This window comes from Helicoverpa zea, chromosome 5 (genome assembly GCF_022581195.2).
Source record: "Helicoverpa zea isolate HzStark_Cry1AcR chromosome 5, ilHelZeax1.1, whole genome shotgun sequence".
NCBI lineage: Eukaryota > Metazoa > Arthropoda > Insecta > Lepidoptera > Noctuidae > Helicoverpa > Helicoverpa zea.
In genome coordinates this window covers 10661802-10674878 of record NC_061456.1, presented here as the reverse complement: position 1 = coordinate 10674878, position 13077 = coordinate 10661802, and the positions used below count along the sequence as shown (strand labels likewise).

General features: G+C 35.5%; 1 protein-coding gene across 1 annotated transcript; it reads right to left on the bottom strand.

The window, feature by feature from the left end:
* Positions 1-3990: 3990 nt before the first annotated feature.
* On the bottom strand, positions 3991-6915 carry LOC124630843. Its single transcript, XM_047164860.1, has 3 exons — positions 6898-6915; positions 4622-4817; positions 3991-4195 (listed from the first exon to the last, which is right to left on the bottom strand). Exons 1-3 carry the CDS (start codon positions 6913-6915, stop codon positions 4005-4007), a joined length of 405 nt encoding a protein of 134 aa, XP_047020816.1. The 3' UTR covers positions 3991-4004.
* Between the last annotated feature and the right edge of the window lie 6162 nt (positions 6916-13077).

Sequence of the window (13077 nt, the reverse complement as noted above, 5' to 3'; positions counted from 1 at the left end):
GTTGTCGTATGCAACCCCTCGTGTTTGTCAATTTATATAATTAATTTCAATTAAGGTAATAAAAGTGGAATATTAAGAGTTCGTAAGCATATTTTTCGTAATATTGAATAAGAGTCAAACCAGTTTTTCTCAGGACTCCTGGGATAGATTTCGAAATATTTCGGTCTGGGACCTATTATAAGCCTATGGAACATAATACACTATGCAGTTACTGTGGGCAACTCTTGAGCCCAACTTCCATACAAAGAATAGCATTGTCCTTTAACATTACTGGGTGGATTTTCAATTTCATAAATATGAAGGTCTTTCCATGAAACAACTTGCCTATTCCAGATATTTTAAATGCTGGTATTAATATTTTAGAAATTAGCTAATGTCTCTTATTCCATGTAGTTTTCCGATTCTCGTAAAATAACTTTGCCGCTCTTAACTCAACCCCTTTATCGTTTCCTTCACACATTATGACTAGCTCACATTACTAACCAACTTCAGACCTACAAAGTTATACGACGCTATATACATATACTAGCTTTTGCCCGCAACTTCGTTCGCGTGGAATAGTGACTACCAGCAGATTTTTTATTTGACCAATAGATGGCGCTATATGTCCGGAATATATTTTTTTTTTTTGTAATAAAAACTATCCTATGTCCTTTCTCAAGTTTCAAACTATGTCTGTACCAAATTTCACACAAATCGGTTCAGTAGTTTAGGCGTGAAGAAAAGACAGACAGACAGACAGACAGACAGAAAGACAGACAGACAGACAGACAGAGTTACTTTCGCATTTATAATATTAGTTTGGATTTCGAAGCACAACCATACAGGCGTATGTAATGTAGGTTGGTCAGTACATGACCGAGTTTTTGTCACATGTAACTGATAACCGGTCGACATGTTGCGGAACATACACTGGCTATGTTATAAGGCTTTATAACTTGTAAGTTATGACCTAATTTAGAACGGACTTAGTGATAGTGTTGTAAATGCTGGGCGGTGTCTCATTTCTCATGATTTATACTTAAAATAGTACCACTTTTGACAGATTTTTTTTTTCTATTAAATAAGAGAAAAATTCAAAGCTGAGGTCTGATATCGAGACCCCCAATTTCCCACTCGGGTAGATTGGTCATAAAGTCAAGCAACCCTTGGTTCGTAAATGGGACCATCTTATCATGACGAGTTCTTCCGTGTTCCAGAAGGCACGTTAAAGTGGTTGGTCCCGGCAGTCATTTAAACATCTTTCTCAGTCGTTACGGGTAGTCAGAAGTCAGCAAGTCTGATAACCAGTTCTGCCAGTGGGAATCAGATTGCCCGGTATCTACTATCTGATGGGTTCTGGAGGTCAGCTAGCTGCATACAGTCTGGCGGAAAGCCAAAAATGACTGTTTCCTCACGTCAATATTATACTCAAAAGTATCGATAACACTATCATATCAAGCAAATCAACAAAATTATAATGAAAACTAATAATCGCGATAATGTGACAATGCACAACGAATTAATTGCTTCATAATTACGCGTGTCGTGGAAACGAGTGAAAGTATGAAGTGGTTTTTCACTCTTCTTCGTGTTAATAAGTGCTGATAAAGTAAACGGGACAAATAATATTGTTAAGTAGTGATTTTTCTTGATGATGTTTTGTTATATCTCATAATAAGACATTCTTAGTATTTTATTGCATTCCCTGCTCAATTACTCTTCAATACAATTTATTTCTTACTGTTAAAATCTGTGCCGTAAGATAAAAAGAAAGTAAGTTCAAAGTTTGAGTTGAGTTGATGCCAAGACATATAATTTATTGGATAACCTATTGGATAGAAGTCTAACGCTAAGCCCAAATCTAATGCCGAACCTGTCAAATTGTATATTGGTTAAATTCATCATAATTAATCTAATTTCATTAATTCGCTGAAATTTATGTTACTCCACTAGTTGCTGCATATGGCTTAACCATTGATAAGCCATCCAAATAGAGACTACTCATTCACTCAGTAAGTAGTAGGAGCCTATTATTATCTATCCTGCAAAGGCACAAAATGATTTTCCACTCAAGGAACTCCTAACATTTTACTAATTAAGTAACTACTTAAATTATCAGGATATAATGAAACACGTCCATATTGAGTACCAATTTGCACGTGCGGTCATTAGCACGCGTGTGATATCCTACAATACTTAAGTAGACCAGTTTCTTACGAGATAAGGCCGCCTTAGGTTTTAATAAACTATGCTATCGTTATGGACAAACTAACACTGTAGGTTGCTAAGGAAACTATTTGAGACGATTATAGTGTCATTTTCTATAACTTTCTTTATATTAATTCTTCGCAGAATCTGAAATAATGATCGTAAGAGGTGCTCATGAAGAGTTGGCGCCTTGGTACCTATAGATGAAATTAATAGGAAATAGGTACTTCTAATTATACCTTTACAGCTTAAAAACAGTATTTTTCTCAATTTTCTTTATTTTTAAGTTTCCTTTGTAAACTTCTCTGATTTATGTAACTGACTTTTGAAGTCTTCTAAATCAAACAAATAAATAAATAAAAATTTTGTGACTTAGTAGGTTCTGAGAGTGAAACTGTAAACCAGTCTCTAGCTGTTACTAAGGAAAGGGCTATAAAAAAATGAGAATATAGGTTTATGCTGTCGAATTCTTATCTTGTAGCAGAACTTACCACTACAATCATTAACACCGAAGTTTCATTAAAACATGCTCTCATTAACATACCAAAGATTTGCGTAATCAAATTAGCAGAACCGTACCTACGTCCCCTTAATTATCTGGTCGGAAATCCGACCCCGTACGACAGTTTTGAACTACCAGCGATATTATAAAAACTGTAGATTGTGTAATAATAAAGTACTTTAAACGACCATTTCAAGCTATTTAAAGTCACAAGTTTAAGTAACATTTCCGTTCCGAGATCAACTTTCTGTTTAAAATTAAATAACTGGAGTAAAGTCATTTGGGACGTCATTAGTGACGTGACCTTTTCGTCTTTCTCTTTTTCTCATATTTATTGTAATGGGTTCAGTTGAGGTATTTTTTGATCTGCATAATTTCAGTTTTAAATACCTGCAAATATTTTTACCTTGTTCATAAATAAGTAAATAATTTCTCTGTTTCATACCTTACGTGAAATTGCTTGACTACATTTCATATTATAAAGCTTTTAGTCTAATATTTATTAGATTCTATGAATATCAGTTCAAGTGAGTTTTTTGGGTGAATTCAGACAGACAGATACATATAAAGTCTTTATTATTATTCCTGCCTGGAAGGCTCTTTTTGTATTTCACCAGATCGTGATCTCTTAGCATTCTTCTACTATGTATTATAGTTACAATAGTTCTTATATCATGTACTAAGATGTTAGTGATAGTGCAACAAACACGTAAGCTCGTATGTTGCAACGTGCACCGCGGGCGTGGCCGACACGACCGCCGAACCGAATAAGTCCGACTTACAACTCGATTTAAATCGATTCAGCTCGATTACTCGGTTATGTGAGAATGCGTAATGCGGGATTTGATATGTGAGTTCTGAGAATTGAAGTCAATTGTAAGTTTGTGGAACTGATAATGGATCGATTTGAATGGGAATTGGTATGAAGCTATACCATTATTTTAAACGGTATGATTATGTAGATCCCTATCCGGCACCTCTTAAATACAATGACGATGGTGCACTACGGAATTGTCGCTAGTATATTATGCTAGGTCATTATAGATTTGGGTCATCTCACATGTTGCCAATTGTTTGCAAAAGTTTTTTTCTGATCTATCAGTAGGTAACTGCGCTGCGTACCTATTCCCGTTAGTTCCAGAATGAATGTTTTACATCTCGTACTGCGTTAACCATAATACAAATAAAACAAATATTAAACTTAACAAATATTTACTTTCTTAATATTAATTAACTAACACAACAATAATCTCTAACATAACAACTAAATAAATAACGTAAGAGAACTCCCCCAACTTCGTCACTCTAGGGGTTAAGAAGCGTACTTGTCCCCCACATGGTGTCTAACACCCCACTTATAGTTGGCATTCTTGTCGGTCTTGACGAATGTATGGACGGGGCCGGTGACCCCGCTGGTACCTCTGTGTTCGTGGTCGTGGTCGTAGTCGTCATGACCACGCTTTGGTCGCTGCCATTGTGGCTCTTCTAGTTCTGCTGATTCCACTGTAAAGAAAGGTTGAGGTTAAAGAAGGTTGCTATGTGGTAATGCTATGTGGAATTGAGATGTTGTTTTAATTAGGGGTATAAGTGATAGTTTAACGTAGATCAATGTAGCTTCCTCGTGCTAATTTTATAGTTGCTCGATAATATGAAACCTATTTTTATGCTTATTGAGTTCTTCTACGTAATTAGAATTAGGTACAGAAGCTGGATTTTGTAGTCAATAATTTTTCGGAGCATCTTGCCAATAAGTTTTTCATCATGAATCATGAAACTTCTTTATGTAACTTTTCAGCAACGGACTTCCGTAGTGATAAAACTACTCAATGCAAACTTGATCTTTCTACCTTTGATTATCAGTTTTCTATCTTTCTATTCCTCAAATCTTCCAGTAACGAAAACTCTTAATAACATGCCGTCTAAACTCACCAGGAGTCCTATGCTGTGGCAAATGAGCTGGCGCCTGAGCATGAGGTTGTGAATGCAACTGTAGATGCGAAGGATGGTGATGCGGCCTGAACCCTGGCGGTGGTGGCGCGAACCTGGTGAATCGCATCGGTCCTCGGACTGGGTAGAAGGGCCGTGACCATGCTGATGCTGTTAGTACGGTGCAGGATAATATGAACTGTAATGAGATGGGTTAAGGTTTGTTTTAGGTTGTTTCATGATGTAAATGAGTTCTTATGGTAAGTAAACATAAGGTTTAAGGTAGTGGAGAGAGGTAACAGTCTACTCTCGTAAAGTTTAGTTACATTACCAATTCAGTAATATACAGGCTCAATTAGTTTGGACACAGAGCGAGATATAAACTGCTAGCTAGGAAAAAACAAATAAATCAGTAAAACCTTATTTTCAAAAAAGGATTTACAATAAAAATTAAAACTATTACTAATTTTACAAACTGAAAAGGATTATCAGAAACAATTTAACCTTATTTCAATATTTTTCTTTCATAATTGTCTACTTCGATGTGATAGACACTATAAGCACAGATTACGTTAGTAGATACTTAAGTACTATAGTTTTTTGACGAAATGAAAAACCGGTTTTGAGTTTCTTACATCAAAGACGATAAATCAGAGTTAATGAAGTCTTTACAACAAACTAAGTAGTCGTTAAAGTTTTTAATTAAGAGATTATAAAACTAATTGGAGCTAACAACAGACTGTTAAATGTTACATAAATAGTGACAGCATATTGTTATGTAGTAGGTATTAAGCGTATCATACATATTATAACATACTTATGTACCCATTATGTGCTTCAACCTACATATATTATTTTTGAACATAAAATAAGATAAGACGTACTAACTAAGAACCCAAGTACCTATACATGATTAATTTGATGAAATGTTTTTAAAAAACCGTCTCTTAAATTTTTTACGTTAGTGTTTTTTAAGACTTAATCATGATATTTAAAAATACTATGCCTAGTTTTACAGCAAAGAGCAATCTTTAGGCTTTTGCCACATTGCTGCGGGTTGTTCGAAAGAGATACCGCGGCCCTGGTACATAAAAGGCCTATGACGGAACACGACGGTTTTTAGTCAGTAAGAGTCTGACACTCCCTCACCGCTGCTAACCCACAGCGGGAGGGGTCATTTGATGATTTTTGACGTCGGAAAAAAAAAAAAAAAAAAAAAAAGGTTTTTGCCACATTTCAACAGTAGTAACCTTCTATTGGGTTAAGGGCACAAGAACCTTCAAAAACTTACCACGAGGAAAATTTTGACGCAATTGGTCCTAATAATTAGGTAATCACATTATACATTGTACGTAAATTAACTGTCAGCGTAACATAAAATAATGACAGTCAATGTATGCGCGTATAATCGTAGCTTAATAAGCCAATCCTTATCTATATAGCCGTAAGCTGTATAATTCATAATTTGATTAATTGATAACGAGTTTATTTGCAATAACCTAATTTAATTAGTAGATTAAGAGATAGTTACCTACTTCGTATATGTAACGTGCAAGTTTTCTGCGGTTACTTATTGGGCATAGTAACACTATTCTAGTACAAATGTATGTAGGTAAATGAAGTAAAAGATAAGAATAATGAGAGTAATGAAATGTCGACAGTTACATCACATCACGTCATCAAAACTTAGCGTAACTGGATAAAAAGTAGCCTATACCTTTCCACGTTAACTGAAATATTTTTTCAAATCGCGATTCTGTGAGTAGTTCAGCAAACAGACTTTTCAGCTTTATAATATTTTAAAATACAGTAGCTCTCCTCTCTAGCTCTCCACAGTATTGTTGGGTGTAAAATAATAATGTCGGGACACCTTTTTTCACACACGGTCGGTTAGCCCCATGGTAAGTTATTTATTAACTTGTGTTATGGGTGCTAACACAACTGATAAACTACATATAGCTACATATATACATATTTATAAATACATATCATAACACCCAGACCACGGCCAACAAGCATGCTCATCACACAAATGTCGACCGAACCGGGAATCGAACCCGGGACCTCAGGTTCGGCGGTCCGGCATGATGACCATTGCGCCATCGAGGTCGTCAAAGACAAATAAGTAAGTATGAAATCTGTTTTGTGCATTCACTGCTGCTAAATCATTTTTTACTTAATGAAAAGCTACGAATCATGTTTTGTGTTACCTGCGTTGGCTGGCCGTATTAAAACTGCTCCCAATTTTGGTATTTTAAAATCACAAAAGTAAAACTCACCAAAATTCTGGTATCCATTTCTCTGCCTGTAGTGTAGTGTAAGTGAACTCGATAGTAATGGCGACCACGATGTCAATCAGCCTCTTATAAATAAGAAAGAAAACGAATTTATAACACTTTCTATTGACTATTTTACGCTCGGACGGACGCGCCGATCCGGCCGACATTGTCGAATCGGACAATGTAGTTCCCTCCTGAATGTTGAATATTTACACTGTATTAGGTATTGCATGTCATGTATTCGTTAGAATAAAGGCATTAGGGAGGAAAAAAGGTTAATTTTATCGAATATATAAATGATAATGATGATAATGGCGTTCACGGCCGATTTCGGCCACAGCGGCTGTTCTCACTTAAGGAGATCAGCCAGCTGTGCAGGACATATTATAGTGCACGAGCATTTGCGCAGACACAGGTGCACTCCCTATTCCTTCACTCTCATAACCCGATGGGATGGCAATCCGACACGACCGGAAAGAGATCAGGCTCAGGACCGACATTTACGTGCTCTCCGATGCACGCGTGAATCAATCACCTACTTCCAGACTACGGGCTGCTTTGTGAAAGCTTAAGAAAACCCACAAAGCGATTTCGGCCCGACCCGGGAATCGAACCCGAGACCTCAAGCGCAGCAGCCGCGCTTGCGACCACTAGTCCAACGAGGCAGTCATAATGATGATAATAACTAAACGAAGACGCTAAAAAGCCTTTAATTAAACTGTTACTTGAAATATTTATTTTTGTCGAAAAAAATCTATGTGTAAAGGTGTTAAGGTAATTCTGACTTTCTTGTCTGTCAGCTGATCAGCAGATTGCTTAGCTTTGATTTGCGAATATATACTTAGACTGACTTTTGAAAAGAGCTCCATATAAATTAGGCAGGTAAAATTTTAATTCTCTATCTCAAAACAACGAATAGATAAAGAAATCCGCAGCCAAGCAATAAAAATTAAGCTAAAAACAAAAGAACAACATTTCTCATCTAAATCCAAACAAAAACAATGACACCTCGACTTTACATAATTTCTCGGAATACTGCCTCTTAAACTATCATAATTATCTTATCTAACCAATAGTAACAAAAAATATATCATCACAAAGTTCGGAAGCCAGAAAATCGATTAAGTAAAAAAAAAAATAATCAATGAAGGCTTCAAATCCGGCAGACGGTAGAAAAAAAAGGTTTTATAATGACTTTACAGATGGACAAATACCTTTAAAAAACTGAAAGTTAAGTAAACTGATCTCGTAATCTTATTTAATAGTTAACGCATCTTGAATTTGCAGCATCCATTATTCATCAATTTGTGTTAATGCACTTTAACTGGTTAACTGAGAAATAACGGATATTTTAATTTTGGACGGTTGTAAAGCGTTCTTATTATGAAATCCGTTCTTGAAAGATTCTGAGAATATTATCAATGCCAATTGTTTCTGTTAATTATTTATTGTGTAAAAACTTTACCACTGTAAATTATTTTCAGTTAAGTGAAGGCAAAATAAATATGTTTCTTAAATCCTAAGAAAAAGGCCAAGAAAAATACGTTATTAATAAAAGGCCGTTAATTTTACTGTTTCTTTTGCAAAAATTCTAAAGTTTGCAATCCACTTAATCTTTTAGTCAAGTCAAAGTTAAGTCAAGTTAAAACAATATTAAAATAGACCCATTGATATATAGTAGGCCTATGAAAGCTCTTTCGAAACGTCAAACTATTTGCAATAGAAATGTTTCGAAGATCCCTAAAAAATCTTCGGATTATGAAGAAAACAATTGTTCTGGACTTCTGCACCAAGAAACTCATCAGACCATGAATACAATGCCAGGAACTGCTTACACCAGCAATCCGTATATTAATGAGAGTGCAAACAATTGAATTGAATTTCTCTAAAAACTAAGACCGATTACTTTGTTATATTTTTGTGTTGTGAACCAAATATTGAACAATCAAACATCTTTTACCTTGACAATGAGCCAAAAAATGTAGTTTTTAGAGTTCCATTTCATAAAGGGGAAAACTATTATAAGTAGTATTTTTTCCTGATTCTAAAGTTATAATACCTTGCAAAATTGCAATTTTATGACAATACATCATGTCTTTTTCAGAGGATACATAGGGCGTTTATGCCAAAAAAAGAAGAACAAGAGCAAGATCCATCATCCTCCGAGCCTTTTTCCCAAACTATGTTGGGGTCGGCGTCGGTACCAGTGCTTTACAAGAAGCGACTACCTATCTGACCCCCTCAACCCAGTTACCCGGGCAACCCGATACCCCTTGGTTAGACTGGTGTCAGACTTACTGGCTTCTGACTACCCGTAACGACTGCCAAGGATGTTCAATGACAGCCGGGACCTACAGTTTAACGTGCCATCCGAAACACAATCATTGGTATCTAAGATATACTTAGAAAGTACATACAAACTTAGAAAAGTTGCATTGGTACTTGCCTGACCTGGAATCGAACACGCGCCCTCATACTCGAGAGGTTGGTTCTTTGCCCACTAGGCCACCACGACTTCACAACAACAAGAACAAGAACAAGATAAAAAGGTTAATTCGTGGGACTTGTAGGTAATTCGTGGTTTATTTCACTAACAAACTTTTTAACTGTTTAATGTAAAAACAATAACAACATAATTTTTCTTTCAAAAATATTTCATCATTTGGATCTAAATCTACGAGCATTCTAATAAGAGGTAATATACGGCACCATTAATATGTAACCAACTCTAACTTCACCATTTGTGATCAAAAGCCCTTTCTTACAATTTTGTGATTCACGCTTCAATGTCAGCGTGATCTCGGGTCGTGCCCTAAACACACAAATGCAAGATAATAGATGTTAAATATGCCATCAATTTATTGAACATTTTGCGTATATCTGAGGTCAATTAACATTAGTTGCGGCTTTCAAGTAAACTTGTTTTGGTGTAGGACAAGTTATAAGTTTTCGGCTATATGAAGCTTATTGTAGCATTGACAAAGTGTTGTTAGTTGAAGAAGGTGATCGTTAAATACGCATAAGGCTCAGTGGAGTAAATAGCGTCATAATGGCAAAACAAATAACGCTGATTAGAATCATTAATAAGATAGGAACACTAGCAACTTCAATTTTATAAACGCAATAAAAATAAGTTCTACAGATGGACTCAGTTAATTTTGAGTAGGTATTGGTATGGTGATTAGAACATAGATAATTAGTGAAATGGACAATCTATACTTACAACTACCAAGCTGATGCGTTTTTTTTAGACGCGCTTATCACGTTAAAATTCTTTAAGTGTTAAACCCATATATCGAGGAAGATTTTTATCCAGAATTCGTTCCCAACAACTGGTTGAGTTAATTTGACTCAATTCAGAACCTCGGACTGCCTATCATAATGTGTAAGTCTCAGCAACTCATGTTACTCGTTGATAGCTTGACACTTGCGCCTCTCATAGCATTTGTAGTTAGTCCGTGGATCGTGATGTCGCCTAAGCGGGCCTGATCGGAAATTGTACTGCACTGACATACTTTCTTGAAGACCATGTTTCACAACGCCATATTGTAACTTGTTTCCTTTTGTAAGCTGCTGAATGTTTATGTGTAATATTTAGGCTTAGTGAAGGAATTGTTAGCTTTTATAGGAGAATATCTTGCTCCACTACTTGGCTTGGAGAGGTCAGTGAGGTTTTCTTTTAGTTTCGTCCACGGTTTTTTAAGTGAAGACAAAATGAATAAAAACATTATGTACTAAATGTAGTTTTGTATGTATGAAATAACCACCACCAAACTGTGTTTTCTTCTTTTCTTAAAAACGGTTAAAATAGGCGGAAGTTTATAAACAACTGCTAAAGTACTCTTATTATTATTCAGGGTAGACATAAATTCATATTTGTTTTATTGTAAAACGGTCAAAATATCGCCTAATTAATTTTAAAGTGTAAAAGCTGTTGCGAAATGGTTCCGCGTTGTGACTACAACTAATTTTAAGAGGTATTGAGATCACGAGTGCATTTCCGTATGAAATTAGATCTAGTTTTTTATAACTTAATAATTTTATAATAACATAAAATTGAATTATTTATTTACATAGATATTTACAATACATATTTACAATAAATATCAAAAACTATCTAGTAATAGTAAAACAAACAACTAAAAAGCGTCAAAAAATTCGTCCCCATTGCTGTCAACTGGGAGCGTGCCCAAGAGGCTGGCAGCATGACCTCGTTGTATCGTCATGCTGATTCTTTGTCCGAGGTAATAGCCAGCCTTCTGGCGGCTGGTTGACGCTTCTCGTGACCAGAAGGCTGGCTATTACCTCGGACAAAGAATCAGCATAACATAATAATATGTATTTGGCCTCTCTTCAATAGATGAGCTATCTCTAACACTGCAGATTTTTCGAAGCAGTCCGAGCTAGGTAGATTGGATTTGTGGGAGAGCGACCCTCGCGCGGCACCGCACCGCAGACGAAGAAGGGGTGGATTACGGCGAACACAACGTCCGTCAAAAAAAAAGGTAGATAGGATTTCCGCAGCATTTGTTAACCTAACAAATAATATTTCATTTCCTCTTATCTACATTATTTACACATTCATTACATTGTATTTCCTACCAATTGTGTATACTGTAACTTAATCTTATAAAAAACAAGGCAACTCATCTCTCAACATTATCTGAACACAAAAAAGACATCAATAACAATGTCTCACAGTAATAATGTCCTTAACATTATACTTGTTACGGTACAAGGCCGAACTTCGGTAAATCCTAATCTTTCCCAGAATAACATAACATAGATACGAAGTGTTACAAAACTTGATAAATCTTAGTATCATGTCATGTACTTACAAATTACCTCCGGCAAAAAGTGTCATTTTCATAATTCTGAAATTATAAGTAGGTACACAAAACCCATATACTTAAAAAAGCATTTAATACTACCATCACATACATACTACTACCATCTACCGCCTCTTAACGATGATCCTAAAATATACTAGTAAAACCCAAAATTTACAAATATTCTGGCTTTTACAGTACCTAATATATCTTCGTAACAACAATATCAATAAAATGTCGACACAAACAAACAATGGTCTATCACACTATAATGCCCCTTCACACGGCACTGATTCGCAACGTACAAATAGAACACGTGATTATTAGACGTTTTTACTCAAAACATAATATAGTTACGACAGTTGACAAAATTGTATGAAGTTTCATCAGACATAACCCTGAATTAGGGTAGACAATGAAGTGATGAGTTTCATAAGTCTTGGTGGCTAGCAATGAGGTAGATTTTGATAATGAAAGGTCTGATTATAAGGTGGTGTCAAAGATGGACATCAATTAGATTTATATTCTGCGCTCTGGACTACGGATGATGATAAAAATATTATTCATCTGAGAACGAGATGAATCATGAATGATAGTGGGCATTAGGGAGTGCATCATTCCATTAATGATGATAAAAGTTGTGTTATATTATTTGGTTCCTAATTGTATTCCTTATAATCGAAAAAAACAATATCGAGCCAACTATTGGTCTGCAGTGGGAGAGTCTATCGGTCTCTTCTCTAATTGATTTATTTCATCGAAATTAACTACAAAATGTTTCCAATCATTGCAGAGACACGCATATCAAAATTCACTTCAATGAAATACAGTAGCTCTTGTGTCACAATCTTAAACAGACGCAGACGCAGTAATTACAAGCAGTTGCGTAATACTCAACTCATTACACGGTAGTGGATTCGATATTACTTTGTTTTAAGTATTTATTTTTATATTACCGTTACCGTAATAGAGCTGAGCGAGGAATGAGCGGGGTAATCGGAAATGAAGATAAAGAGGTCTTAATGGAATTATGGATATTTACTTATAAGACATGTCTAACATAATAAGATGGATCTATGAGAATTGAAACACGCGAAGAAATCGCAGAGCAGTATATCAGAACACTAAATGCAAAGCCACAAACGATGCTCACTGATACGTCATGGCAATTAATTATAAAAAAATAGACAGAGAGGAAGAGCTTTCAAACAAAGAATTAACAGAGGCAGAGCTGTTGGGAAATATGAATCCTAAATAAAAACTGTAACTACAGAGAACTATTCGAATAGACGATGATGAAAATTATAATAGGTATATGTATCTATATAGATAATATAAAATTAGTAAGTAG

Excerpts from the sequence above, each read along its gene's own strand:
- LOC124630843 (XM_047164860.1), bottom strand. Across the intron at positions 4,196-4,621 it reads GCCACAGCATAGGACTCCTG|TGGAATCAGCAGAACTAGAA; the intron begins GTGAGTTTAGAC and ends CTTTCTTTACAG.